Genomic DNA, 14382 nt, shown 5'->3' with positions numbered 1-14382 from the left:
GTCTTTTACCAAATAGGGCTATCTTCTGTATACCAACCTTCCCTTGTAGAGGTCGACCGATAATGATTTTTCAACGCCAATACCGATACCGATTATTGGATGACCAAAAAAAGCCGATACTGATTAATCGACCGATTTAAAAATATATATATTTAAAAAATGTATGTATTATTATTTTTATTTTTTTGTAAAAATGACAGTTACAACAATACTGAATGAGCACTATTATTTTAACTTAATATTATACATGAATAAAAACAATTTAGCCTCAAATAAATAATGAAACATGTTCAATTTGGTTTAAATAATGTAAAAACAAATGGTTGGAGAAGAAAGTAAAAGTGCAATATGTGCCATGTAAAAAAGCTAACGTTTAAGTTACTTGCTCAGAACATGAGAACATATGAAAGCTGGTGGTTCCTTTTAACATGAGTCTTCAATATTCCCAGGTAAGAAGTTTTAGGTTGCAGTTATTATAGGAATTATATGGCTATTTCTCTCTATACCATTTGTATTTCATATACCTTTGACTATTAGATGTTCTTATAGACACTATAGTATTGCCAGTGTAACAGTATAGCTTCCGTCCCTCTCCTCGCCCCTACCTGGGCTCGAACCAGGGATACATCGACAACAGCCTCTCCTCGAAGCATCGTTACCCATCGCTCCAGAAAAACCACGGCCCATGCAGAGCAAGGGGTACAACTACTTCAAGCTCTCAGAGCGAGTGACGTCACCAATTGTAATTTATCTAACGGGTGGCATCCCTAAATCTAAATATTGCTGTTACATTGCACAACCTTTAATGTTATGTCATGATTATGTACAATTCTGGCGAATGAATTACGGTCTTTGTTAGGAAGAAATGGTCTTCACATAGTTTGCAATGAGCTAGGCGGCCCAAACTGCTGCATATACCCTGACTTGCAACGCAAGAGAAGTGACACAATTTCAAAAGTTAAAAGAAAATCATGTCAGCAGACAATGTTAACTAAATTTGCAGGTTTTTAAAATATATACTTGTGTATTGATTTTAAAGAAATGCATTGATGTTTATGGTTAGGTACACATTGGTGCAACGACAGTGCTTTTTTTCGTGAATGCGTGAGTGCTTTTTTTCGTGAAATCCACAAATTAACTTTTAACAAGGCACACCTGTTAATTGAAATGCATTCCAGGTGACTACCTCATGAATTGTGCAAAGCTGTCATCACAGCAAAGGATGGTTATTTGGAAGAATCTCTAATATAAATATATTTGATTTGTTTAACAATTTTTTGGTTACTACATGATTCCATATGTTATTTCATAGTTTTGATGTCTTCACTATTATTCTACAATGTAGAAATGTAAAAAAAAAAACTTGAATGAGTAGGTGTGTCAACTTTTGATAAGTACTGTACATACATACATACATACATACATACATACATACATACATACATACATACATACATACATACATACATACATACATACATACATACATACATACATACGCACTGTCTGCTTGTATATAAATACTCAAAGGGACAGCTTCCTGAATGTGTCTAGCTTGTCTAACTGACTACATATAACCTCTGGTGAATTCACCTTACAAGAAGGGTAAATAAGTTGCTTTTAATGTGAAAATAGATTTACACTAGAACAACAAATTGGGGGGAAAAGAGCTTCATATCGATTGACCGTATAACAGAGAAATTGATTTAATGCGCAGCACAGCAGTAGGTTGGTTTGTGCAGCAGTGCTGTCGAGATATATTGTTAAAGCTGTGTTCCTGATGAACTGTGTTCAAGCATCCATTATTGATGTTGTGTCTGTGGTCTTACTGCAGAACAGAGACCCTTTGGGGACACCACTGTTTTACAGTCGAATAAGTGAGAGCTTGCACTGTGTTTGGAAATGCAATACTGTTGGTATCCAAAGGCAATATGTCTATAGTACTTTGCTGTCTGAGGGCTACCTTTGTGTGAAACCCATATGGTGTGTTTATAATGAACACGAGGGGAGACGGGGCTGGTTTCAAGCGCAGTGCGCAGCAGGTTGTTCTTGCGAAGCACCACAGGAGGAGGCAGGTAACTGAGTCCAGGGGCAGGCAGAAGGTCATACACAGGGGGTCCAAAAGGGCAACAGAACAGGCAGGGAAAAGGCTAGTAACATAGTCCGGGAAATCAGGCAATAGGTAGATGGCCTATCGAATTTTATGTTTATTAAGGTACATTTTGTGAAGTGCACCAGTCCCTCCTGCAGCAAAGCACCCCCACAACATGATGCTGCCACCCCAGTGCTTCACAGTTGGGATGGTGTTCTTTGGCTTGCAGGCCTCCCCCTATTTCCTCCGAACATAGCGATGGTCATTATAGCCAAACAGTTCTATTTTTGATTCATCAGACCAGAGGACATTTCTCCAAAAAGTACCATCTTTGTCCCCATGTGCAGTTGCAAACCGTAGTCTGGCTTTTTTATGGCAGTTTTGGAGCAGTGGTTCTTCCTTGCTGAGCGACCTTTTAGGTTATGTCGACTCATTTTACTGTTGATATAGATACTTGTGTACCTGTTTCCTCCAGCATCTTCACAGGGACCTTTGCTGCTGTTCTGGGATTGATTTGCACTTTTCGCACCAAAGTATGTTCATCTCTAAGAGACAGAACACGTCTCCTTTCTGAGCGGTATGACGGTCGGTTGATCCCATGGTGTTTATACTTGCGTGGTATTGTTTGTACAGATCAACGTGGTACCTTGAGCTGTTTGGAAATTGCTCCCAAGGATGAACCAGACTTGTGGAGGTCTACATTTTCTTCTGAGGTCTTGGCTGAGTTCTTTTGATTTCCCCATGATGTCAAGCAAAGAGGCACTGAGTTTGAAGGTAGGCCTTGAAATACATCCACAGGTACACCTCCAATTGACTCAAATGATGTCAATTAGCCTATCAGAAGTTTCTAAAGCCATGACATCATTTTCTGGAATTTTCCAAGCTGTTTAAAGGCACAGTCAACTTAGTGGCCCACTGGAATTGTGATCCAGTGAATTATAAGTGAAATAATCTGTCTGTAAACAATTGTTGGAAAAATTACTTGTGTCATGCACAAAGTAGATGTCCTAACCAACTTGCCAAAACTATAGTTTTTTAACAAGAAATGTGTGGAGTGGTTGAAAAACGAGTTTTAATGATTCCAACCTAAGTGTATGTTAACTTCCGACTTCAACTTTAGCTATAAAATGTCCTGCCCCTCCACAGTATAGACAACAGTTATTATTCATCCTTCGTGAGTGTTCCCCAACTGATAACCTAGCTCTTCCCGACTGCATAGGCTCAGGAGTATCCAACTCAACCGTCGTAGATTCCTGAGAGGGCTCAGGTGGCTTCGAATCCTCTCGGAAGAGCTTCCTTCCGGATTCCCTTGGAGGTGAACGTGCCATAGCGGGTGCACATAGCGCACATAGCGGGTGCACGAGTGTGCCCGAGACCAGACCTTAGGCATGCATTAATTTTAATGGTAAGGGTGATAAGGGAGTCGAGATCCATCGGAAATTCCCGAGCAGCTAGCTCAGCCTTTACCTCCTCAGATAATCTGTACAAAAAAAGTATTGTAAAGAGACTCCGGATTCCAGGCACTCTCGATGGCCAACGTGAGAAAATCAACCGCGTAGTCTGCCACACTACAGAAGTTTTGACGTAAGTCAAGCAGTTTGCTGTCCGCCTTTCTCCCAGAAACTCAAATACCTTTCTCACTTATGCCATGAATTCCTCCAGATGACCACAAATGGCAGATTGTAGCTCCCTAACTGCTTTAGCCCAGGAGAGTGCCCTTCCCGACATTAGTGAATAATATACTCTATCTTCGATCTGTCTGAAGGAAACAAAAATAAGCGAGCACTGAGTCAGAAAACCCCGGCAGGTACCAGGATTCTCCGAATATATTTTGCCTGGAGGTGGTAAGCGGGTTCTCGGGGAGCCGGGATAGGCTGTACAAACTCACCATAGATGGGGGATTACTGGGTGATTGGAGTTTTTCAGAGGAGGCAGGTAGGCTCTGAGCTAACTCCCTGATTTGCTCCATAATAGCCTTTAACCCATGGTTGTGGCGTTCCATCAAGAACCTGAGCCCTTCCAAAAGGTCCTGTACCAACTCCCCATGTCTCCTAATGGTGGCTCCTTGCAAGTAGACAGCGTGCTGGAGCTGGTCCAAGTCTGCTGGGTCTGTCATGGCCAGTTCGTACTATCAAGGCACAAGGCGAGACCCAGATGCAGATGGTTGGAGTCTTACAATGTTTATTAATCCAAAGGGGTAGGCAAGAGAATGGTCGTGGACAGGCAAAAAGGTCATAACCAGATCAGAGTCCAGGAGGTACAGAGTGGCAGACAGGCTTGTGGTCAAGGCAGGCAGAATGGTCAGGCAGGCGAGTACAGTGTCCAGAAACAGGCAAGAGTCAAAAGGAGTATGGGAGAAACTCGATGGTTGACTTGACTAAACATACAAGACGTACTGGCACAGAAAGACCAGAAACACAGGGATAAATACACTGGGGAAAATAAGCATTTATTCGTCATATTTATTAGGCATGGATATGGGGGAGGTGTACAAGAGGAGGCAGTGGTACCTGATATTGGTGAAGCAGGAATGGACTGGCAAAGGAGGTCGCGGAGTTCAATGATTTGTTACTCCTTTCGGGCCAGACGTAGCTGCAGCTCCGCTGAATCCATCTGTCGTTTTTTGTTTGGTGAGGTATTCTGTAATGAACACAAGGGGAGACAGAGAGCTGGTTTTAATCGGAGGACACAGCAGGTGTTTCTTGTGAAGGACCACAGGAGGAGGCAGGTAGCTGAGTCCAGGGACAGACAGAAGGTCATACACAGGGGGTTAAAAAGGGCAACAGTACAGGCAGGGAAAAGGCTAGTAACATAGTCCGATAAGGTACAGGCAGGCAAAGGCATCGTTAGTGAGGCAGGTAAATACTATCATAAACTTGAGGAGTAATTCGCAGGAAAAACACAGCTCCGAAAGAATTGCCAAAAAACAAACAATACCTCACAGTGATAGGGTGTAAAGAACTGAACTAAATAGTGTGTGATAATGACATACAGGTGTGTGAACAGGTGATTATAATTCATGTCATTGGGATCTGGAGAGTGAGCTGCGTTCATGGGATCTCGGTGTTTGAGAGCGTGAGCTAGAAAGTGGGCTGGAAAGTGAGCTGCTTTCAGGTGATCTACGTGTTTGAGGGTGTGAGTTGGAAGCAGACGTTGCAGTGTTTTTTTTTTAAATGATGCGTGTAATAGTGTTATATCTAATGTGAATGTTTGTTTTTTTAACCGCTGTAGATCAGTTTGGTTCACTCAAGTGACTTACAACCTTTACATAAATGGGACATTTAGTGTTTAATGAATTCAAGGTCATGTAAACAATAGAGCAACACATTTTACTTGAGGTGGCCTGAAGCTAAATCATGAAACAATCACATGTTCAAAAGACTGTTTAACATTTAATGTCTGATAACAATGTTATGTCATTCTCCATAATCTCATGGTTGACTGCCGCCACGACCAGTGAAGTAAGGGGTTATGTAATTCTCATTATACATTAATATACATTTTCTCAGTCAGGTCACCTCAGGTCAAGTGTCTACTTAACAGAGACCAGATGGACATCAGTATCCCACTACTCATACCCACTCAGTTCAAATCACTTCCATTGATTATATCACTAATCACTGCTATTGATCTTTTAACAGGCAACAGCTTGAACCAGAGTGTGCTGCACAGTGCCGTCCCTGAGCCCCAACGCTATGACACCACGGTACCTTTCCTGCTGGAAGGGCCGGAGCGCAAACCACTCAGCCAGCTCACGTCCAGGGTAAATATTCATAAAGTGGCCTTTTAGCGGCCCTGGTTATTTTTTTATTTTTTTTCATTGAATTATTATTTAATTAGGCAAGTCAGTTAAGAAGATATTCTTACTTTCAATGGCGGGCTAGGAACAGTGGGTTAACTGCCTTGTTCAGGGGCAGAACGACAGATTAATGTTAATACGCTGCTCATAACTCAGCCAACCATAGATGTCAGCCTGCCTGCCGGACTGCCTCTGGTCTCTTCTGTTGTTCCAGTCATGAGCCCATAATAAATCCCCATCTCTGTTTATCCTCATCTGATTCCCCTTTGTGGTTGTTACTGAAAGCTCACTCCCCACGGTGTTAAATGGCCCCTCTGTTGTTTGTTTCGTATGAGCTAAACCCGGAGGCTCCACACACTATGAAATTATTCCCCCAACTTGCCAGCTTCCTATACTCTACAAATAAGCAGTCCACGAAAGCAACATTTTGAAATGGTTTGGGGGATAGGAGAAAACTAGACTGTCTGGTGTTGTAACAAAGTCAGGTAGCAACCGGATTTGAAACCGTCTAACAATTGTGCTAAAATGTATTGGACCGATGAGCTTAGTTGTGGATGGCTAGCAAATGCACCCTAACACTTGTCATCCTTGACATACCAGAACTGTAAGCACAGCAAGGATTTCGAAGACATAATAGAGGTTCTTTCTATGAACCATGTGTAATTTTTTCTATATATTTTTTTTTACCTTTCGGTTACTGGCCCAACACTCTAACCACTTGGCTACCTGCCGCTCCATGCCTGAAATTGAAATAGATTTCAGGCATGGAGCGGCAGGTAGCCTAGTGGTTAGAGTGTTGGACCAGTAACCGAAACGTTGTTGGATCAAATCCCCGAGCTGGCAAGGTCAAAATTGGTTGTTCTTCCCCTGAACAAGGCAGTTAACCCACTGTTCCTAGGTTGTCATTGTAAATAAGAATGTATTCTTAACTTGTTGAATTTGTTGAGGAGTACTCCCAGAATATTTAAAACAGTCATTTCTTTCCAAGAGTTATATCTCAGATTATACCTGAGTGGATAGGTTTTTCCTAGCTGGAGGAAATACTATGTTAGTCTTTCAACTCCACACTCTCTCCACTTCCTCGATGCTGAGCTTGAGCTTTACTTTGATGACATGGGGATGGTATTAGTAAAACAACAACATCTCTGAAATGAGAAGGAGTCATGAGTGCTGACAAAGTAATGCATCAGAATGTGTTATAGCTTTATCTGGAACAAGGAAGAGATTCTAGTTATTTAGTTAGGACAGAATTTAGGTGAAAGTTCATTTGATTTTATTAGAGAGATATTCCAATGTCATGGCACTACATAATCAATTGAGTTTGACAACAATGTCAATTTGTATTGTTCGAGAGCGAGCTTTTATAGCCATGTTGACCATTCCAACATATTCCTCAGTTTTATTATTATTTTATCAGAGATGATACCCAACTCATTTCCCCCTCGCCTGTTATTTTTATTGAGCTGTTTTCGGTGCCACTAGAAGTAGCAAGCCAATATCACAGTCATCCTGAGTCAGGACAGTGGGGTGATGACCACAAATGGACCCACCATGGACCTACTGTCAAAACCACTGGGTTTCTGGCAGAGAAACAGCCCGAACCTGAACAGAGCCCAGCAGGCCTGAGCCAAGTCTCATCTGTCTTAGTATCATCTGACTGGGACAAATGTTCACTCTGTCTCTGTCTGTCTATCTTTATCTCTGCCTGTCTCTATGGTCCCTGCATATCTGTGTCTATCTCTGTGAAATCCGTGGGGTTTAAGACAGTGTTTCCACCGACTAAGTCAAGACATAAACCCATACAGATTTTTCGTAGTAGGAGGTTTTCCATCCCTACAGTTAAATAAAGTTGTAATAAAAGAAAATAATAATGTGTGTGTGTGTGTGTGTGTGTGTGTGTGTGTGTGTGTGTGTGTGTGTGTGTGTGTGTGTGTGTGTGTGTGTGTGTGTGTGTGTGTGTGTGTGTGTGTGTGTGTGTGTGTGTGTGTGTGTGTGTGTGTGTGTGTGTGTGTGTGTGTGTGTGTGTGTGTGTTACACAGTATCTGGTAGCCTCTCATAAACTGTCCAACAGACCGAGATCCCCAGCCTTTTCCCATGGGCCAGTTTGGTCATAAATCATGAGTGCTGAAAAGGCGGGAGTTCTGGGGAAATTGGTGTCAGTCAGCACTGAAATATGCAGACAATCCTCAAAAATGTTGTTCTTGCACTCAAGGAAAAACACTGCTTGCTCTGCAAAAACAGATTTTTGCTTTTGCTGTTGATTTCTGACTAACATAAACCTGACATGGATTATTGCTATAGACCTAAGGGGTAATGTTTTATTTACTGTTCAACATTAGATCGTTTTTTTTAATCATTACTGTTGATCTCTTGAAAATTTGAGTCCAAGTTTTTTACCTAAGGGAAATGATGAACGGTACTAACAGAAGAGTCTATGACCGGGTCATCCTGGGATGAACCATTAGTAATGGGAAGGTGTTGATATGTGCTCATCAAAAACTATTTTTCCTGGTCAGGTCATGTAGTCAGCAGAACATGACAACCATCAATGCCAGGGATCTGGGAACTGGAATCCCTCTTCCTAGCCCATTACCTGCATGCCCTCCTACTTCCTGTCCAGTATGTAAGCCCTGCTGGGTGTCCCGTCCCCTCACCTTTCGCGTCCTGTGTTTGTGTTCTAGAGTTATCCTGCCTCACTGAGGCTGGTGGTGGAGGCGGAAGGTGAAAAACTGGTCCTGGCACTACAAAAAAACAAGTAAGTCATCATCCTATCTTCGGCTGCACATCCCACATCCGACCTACATCATTACAGGCATCTAGTCCTTTAAAGGGATTTGAACGATTTGGCGAGATGACCAGTGGATGTTGGTTTATATCATGAATGGTTGTTTGAATTTGGAAAGATTCAAGCACATTTACATATGGAGTAAACAATGATCAGATGTGTTGCACTTCAGCTAGCATATGCTGTGCCCATGGCTGTAGTATCAGCGATGGCTTATGCTTCTACAGTATGAGGGCTGATACAGTTTCATGAAGGGGGAAAAAAAGATTTCACAGAACAAATGTCTCGGCTCTTTTATGGTTTAGTGTCTCTGAAGAGTTGAAAGAGGATAGCTGATAAAGAACGGCTCGAAGGGATTTTTTATATCTCCCTTTTCCCTTTCTCTCATCACCTTCTTTTCTTCCAGGTTGTGGAATATACCAGGCATGAGAACTGGGAATCCTGTGGAGTTGTGTGTATTTGTGAGATTTACTGAATACACAGTATACACAGTTTATATATACAGTACAAGCTAAGCACTTCCAAGCACTTGGGCCAGGTATTGTTTTTATCTCAATGTCAAGTCATTTCTGGGTAATTGTTTTCAATTAAAATGCTTCTCAGCTAGGAACAATTTCTCAAGCAAGATTTTTGCTAGGACTGTCTGGGTGTGAAATGACTGGGGAGGGGAAAATGGAAAATCGCTGTTATTGGCAGATAGTTTTCAAACTCATTCTTATTCCTCTATTAACTGATTTAGCACCTGGTGATGTCATCAGGCAGGCCAAAACTCCATCCCACCAAAACAGGCTGAGATTTCAGGCAGTCTTTTCAAACAGCTCTTACACTAAAAGGGCATTATCATAATTGCCATTATTCCAACCTCATCGTCTGGAAATATACTGAACAAAAAATATAAATGCAACATGCAACAATTTCAAAGATTCAGTTCATAAATGGAAATCAGTCAATTAAAATAAATTAAAATAAATCCAATCTCCTTTGGTAGAGAAATTAGCATTACATTATCTGGCAACAGCACTGTTGGGCATTCCTGTCAGCATGCTAATTGCACGCTCCCTCAAAACTTGAGATGTCTGTGACGTGTTGTGTGACAAAACTGCACATTTTAGTGTGGCCTTTTAATGTCCCCAGCACAAGTTGCACCTGTGTAATGATCATGCTGTTTAATCAGCTTGTTGACATGCCACACCTGTCAGATGGATGAATTATCTTGGCAAAGGAGAAATGCTTACTAACAGGGATATAAACAAATCTGTGCCCAAAACACAAGATAAATAAGATCTTTTGTGCATGTGGGACATTTCTGGGATCTTTTATTTAAGATCATGAAACATGGAACCAGCACTTTACATGTTGCCTTTATATATTTATTCAGTATATATATATATATATATATATATATATAAAAACACAGGAAATCATGTTTTTTACTGCACCCCCCACTACAAACATCAACGATCTGGTTTTCCTCTCACTTCTACTGCCCAAATTCGCCTATGTCCCTGACAAAATTTCCACCACCCTATTCCTAATAATAAAAAATCCCACCCTGCTAACCCACCCACACCACCAACCCCAATGACCCGTACATCAGCTTTTAGAGATAATACGGCTGGTAGCTTCCATTCCCTTCCGTATGTTCCGCCTGTCCCCCTCCCTGCATTCCTTCAGATGTTTCCACTGATATCTGTTCCATATCTGTGCCCAGACACAGGTGGGGTGTGACCTCTGTGTGTGCACTATGTGCACTGTGCAGGGTCGTACTGTGTAGGCTCGTGCCTTCTCTGTGGGATCAGATGGTAGGAAGAAGATCTGAGTTAGAGACAACACAGAGTAATATAATTTGCTCTCTTAGTTTATTGTGTAATAGCATAATATTTTATGTCTGTACGGTTTTATTAGATTGAATTTAAGAGGCACTAAATAGCGTTCAGTGATCAGTATGGAGGTTCTGTTATTCTAAGAAATTATTTTCACCCCAAAATTAACGGCACTGTAGACAGAGATCTAAGCAGTAAGTACTCTGATGTTTATAGAAATTCTGTATGCATTCTATATAATGTGTTTGTAGGTTTTATTGGCTTTCAGTAAGAGTGCGTTTGTAAATTTAAGTAAATGACCTAACAGCACAACAACATCATGGCCTCTAAGATTACCTGCACCCCACCTCCTGAGCCCCCAACTCAGACTCCCCCTCCCGTCAGCAACTTCACAGAGGTCACATCCACTGCTGTGCAGTCAATCATCTTTAAAATGAAGGGCACCATTTGCTCCCTTGTACCTATCCCTACTCAAAACCTGCTCATATAGCCTGCTTCAGTTTGTCACCACCCTCATCAACAAGTCCCTGCTGACCCGGGAGGTATCATCACTCTTCAAAACAATTGCAGACCCCCTTACTGAAGAAACCCAACCTTGAGCAGGACATTCTATCCAACTACACTGCTATACAGAACCTAAAAGGTGATTTTGGTTGTCACCATAGGAGAACCCTTTGAAGAACCCTTTTGTTCCAGGTAGAAACCTTTTGGACCCTTTCCACAGAGGGTTCTACTTGGAACCGAAGAGGATTCTCCTATGGGGACAGGCCCATCTACAACCTCCCCTTTCTATCAAAAGTACTGGTGAAAGTGGTTGCAAATCAGCTTCAATCTCTTGTGTCTTCCAATCAGCTGTATGCAGTTTTCCAGTCTGGCTTCCGGCCCATGCACAACACTGAAACAGCTCTGGTGAAAGTTACGAACAATTTACTAATGGCTGCAGATTTTAGATCACCTAGCCTCCTCCTTCTCCTCTTCAATCTTATTGCTGGTTTTGATACCGTTGACCACAACATCCTCCAGCGGCATCTCAGAGAGCACACTGCAGTCACTGAAACTGCTCTGAACTGGTTCTCCTCCTACCTTTCCAATAGGAAGCAATACATCACTACATCACTATTGGCCAGTCCAGATCGTAGGAGTCTACAGTCACATGTGGTGTCCCACAGGTACTGTATATATTAACACCAAACCGGACACCATCTCAGCCCTAGCAAAATCTGGCAGCTGCCTAGATGACATCAGGGCATGGATGAAAGAGAACTTCTTCCAGCTGAACAGCAGCAAGACTGAGGCTATGCTTATTGGGACACTCAAGCAGGTCACCAGTGCTGGAAACATCTGCCCTACAATTGACAGTCAAGTCCTCCATCTGTTCTGTCATCTGCAACCTGGGAGTCAAGTTTGATCCTTCTCTGTCCTTTGATGCCCATATAAAACATATCTGCAAAACTTAAGGCTCAAACCATCTCTCTGCCAGACAGATGCAAAGAAACTTGTCCACGCGTTCATCTTTCCTTGGATCAACTACGATGACGCTCTGTTCGGGGGCCTTCTAGCCAAATAACTTCAGAGGCTCCAATTTCTCCAGAATAGTTCTGCCAGAGTTCTGACCAGGACCAAGAAGTCAGCCCACTTTACACCTATCCTTGCCGAACTCCATTGGCTACAGGTCAACTATAGGATTGACTTTAAAATCCTCCTTCTAGTGTTTAAACCTTTACATGGATTGAGTCCCACCTACATCAGCGACCTCATCTTTATCAATGAGCCACCTCCAGCAACTCACTACTGCTTCAAGTCCGCAAGACATGTATACCGTACTATGGGGTATCGAGCCTTCTGCTGCCTGTGGAATGGTCTCCTTGACCATCTGAGAGGCTCTCCATCAACTGGAACTTTTTAAAACAGACTTTAAAACACATTTCTACAGATTATCTTTCTTATAGTCCTAATCTGTAAAGTTATTTTAGAACCTAGCCTACTATTGCTTTTTCCTGTCTTGATTTAAAATGTATGATGGTTTTATTGTATTTATTTTATTATTCTAATTTATATTAGCCTATGAAGAACTTTGAGGTAATGCTGTAATGAAAAGCGCTATACAAATTTAAATGTTTCGTTATTATTATAATTAATAAGGCAGGGTAGCCTAATGGTTAGAGAGTTGGCCTAGGAACCGGAAGGTTGCAAGTTCAAACCCCCGAGCTGACAAGGTAATCTGTCGTTCTGCCCCTGAACAGGCAGTTAACCCACTGTTCCTAGGCCGTCATTGAAAATAAGAATTTGTTCTTAACTGACTTGCCTAGTTAAATAAAGGTAAAATAATAATAAATAAAATACAATTTTATTATTTGAGAATTACTGTAAGCGGTGGTCTTTTACAAGGTTCTGCTGACTCCATAAGGTTTCTAAATTTGGCCTTCCTAGAGAGGACACCTGGGCCAATCTGTAAAGATCTAGGGCTACCCAAAGTAAACAGAATACCAAATCTAATTAATAAACCAATATGTAAACGCCCGCCTCGATTCAGTCTTATGTAGCAAAATTTGAAATTGTGTAGAGACTCAGAGCTAGAAAATTGTATATCAAACACTACAGTTGAGGAACAATGGGAAAGCAATAAACTTGTAACCTCATTTTTTTAAAATGTCCCATTAATGTTTTGGTACACCTACCGGAGAGCTCTGCTTTGTCGACACCCATTCAGCATCATTCTCACCCTCTTAGCTTTAGCCCCACCTAGCTCTTTAAGGATTCACATGTGAGGCCATGTACTAAACAACCAAAGATTTCAAGACTAAAGGCTGGTTTATACTACTGTTGTGTTCTTAAATTCAATCTGGAGTGCCAGAGTGTGCTCCGGGCATTGTTATATTTTCCGTTCATAAATTGAGCGTTTCGCTCTCGGAGCATTCAGAGTGCACACTGGACGCTCTGGTCGAGGAGTAGGGTTGACCCGACCGTTCTGCCCTAACAACAGCAGTCAAGCACCCAAGCTAACTGGCTAACGTTGGCTAGCTTGCTAGCTATTTCCAGACACAAATGAAGGAACAGTTCACTCTGACCATTTTACTCTCCCTAGCAGAGCTGGTTAGGCTGTTTTTGTGTTATCCGGAGTGTTGGTGACTGCAACTGTTCTGCTGGCAACAATTTAATTATGCTTTTTTTGCCAACGTTTGCTGACATATTCAACACACGTTTATTTACAGATGGCATACCAGTTTGTTATTAAGCCACATGAAAGTTCCCAAAAATTGTACGTTCAAATGGCTTTCCTCTGAAGTAGTGACATGCAACATACGCCTAGTTACGAGTCACATATGTTAGCTAGCAGCCCTCTGGCCCTGGCTCAACAGTCTGGCCTAGAGCAAGTATAGAGCCTTTCAGGGTGTGTTTGTATTTGCGCATGCAGACGTCTGTGTATTGCTTATCATAAATAGATTGATGCCTATATCCTCTCAGCTACAAGCACTAACAACCTGCTTAGCATTAACCGTATTGTAAGACAAAATCAGTGGCCTTGTGGTTAGTTTCTGCCCTGTGCTTGGAAGGAGTTTGATCCCTGGCCGAGTCATACCAAAGATTGTAAAAATCAGACCCGATGCATCTCTGCTTGGCACTAGCATTAAGGAGATAGACTGGGGGCAAGGCCCGGGATCGACTAGCGTCCTGTCCAGGGTGTACTTGAACGTCAAGCTGCCTCACGCTACAGAAACGGGATAGGCTCCTACTCCTATGAGATGTTCTGGCTCGCACAAGCCAAGGCTCATGCAAGGCTACTTACTTTTTACTTACAGTTATTGAGTCTCTTTAAAGCGGGGGTATTCAACTGAAAGTACTGCAGGGGGTCACGCAAAAATATTTCTACAAATAAAATAAA

At 42.0% G+C, this 14382-nt stretch overlaps 1 protein-coding gene across 2 annotated transcripts in view; it reads left to right on the top strand.

The window, feature by feature from the left end:
- LOC118400070 (disintegrin and metalloproteinase domain-containing protein 12-like) overlaps positions 1 to 14382 on the top strand; it is a 144897-nt gene that overhangs the window by 14284 nt on the left and 116231 nt on the right. For both annotated transcript variants that reach the window (XM_052476268.1, XM_052476264.1), the window contains exons 2-3: positions 5734 to 5855; positions 8573 to 8646. In XM_052476268.1, the coding sequence (XP_052332228.1) occupies positions 5734 to 5855; positions 8573 to 8646 (196 nt within the window). The remainder of the gene's footprint in view (positions 1 to 5733; positions 5856 to 8572; positions 8647 to 14382) is intronic.

Source organism: Oncorhynchus keta, chromosome 2 (genome assembly GCF_023373465.1).
Source record: "Oncorhynchus keta strain PuntledgeMale-10-30-2019 chromosome 2, Oket_V2, whole genome shotgun sequence".
NCBI lineage: Eukaryota > Metazoa > Chordata > Actinopteri > Salmoniformes > Salmonidae > Oncorhynchus > Oncorhynchus keta.
Note: the sequence above shows the minus strand (reverse complement) of the source record. Positions and strands in the feature narration are given on the sequence as shown.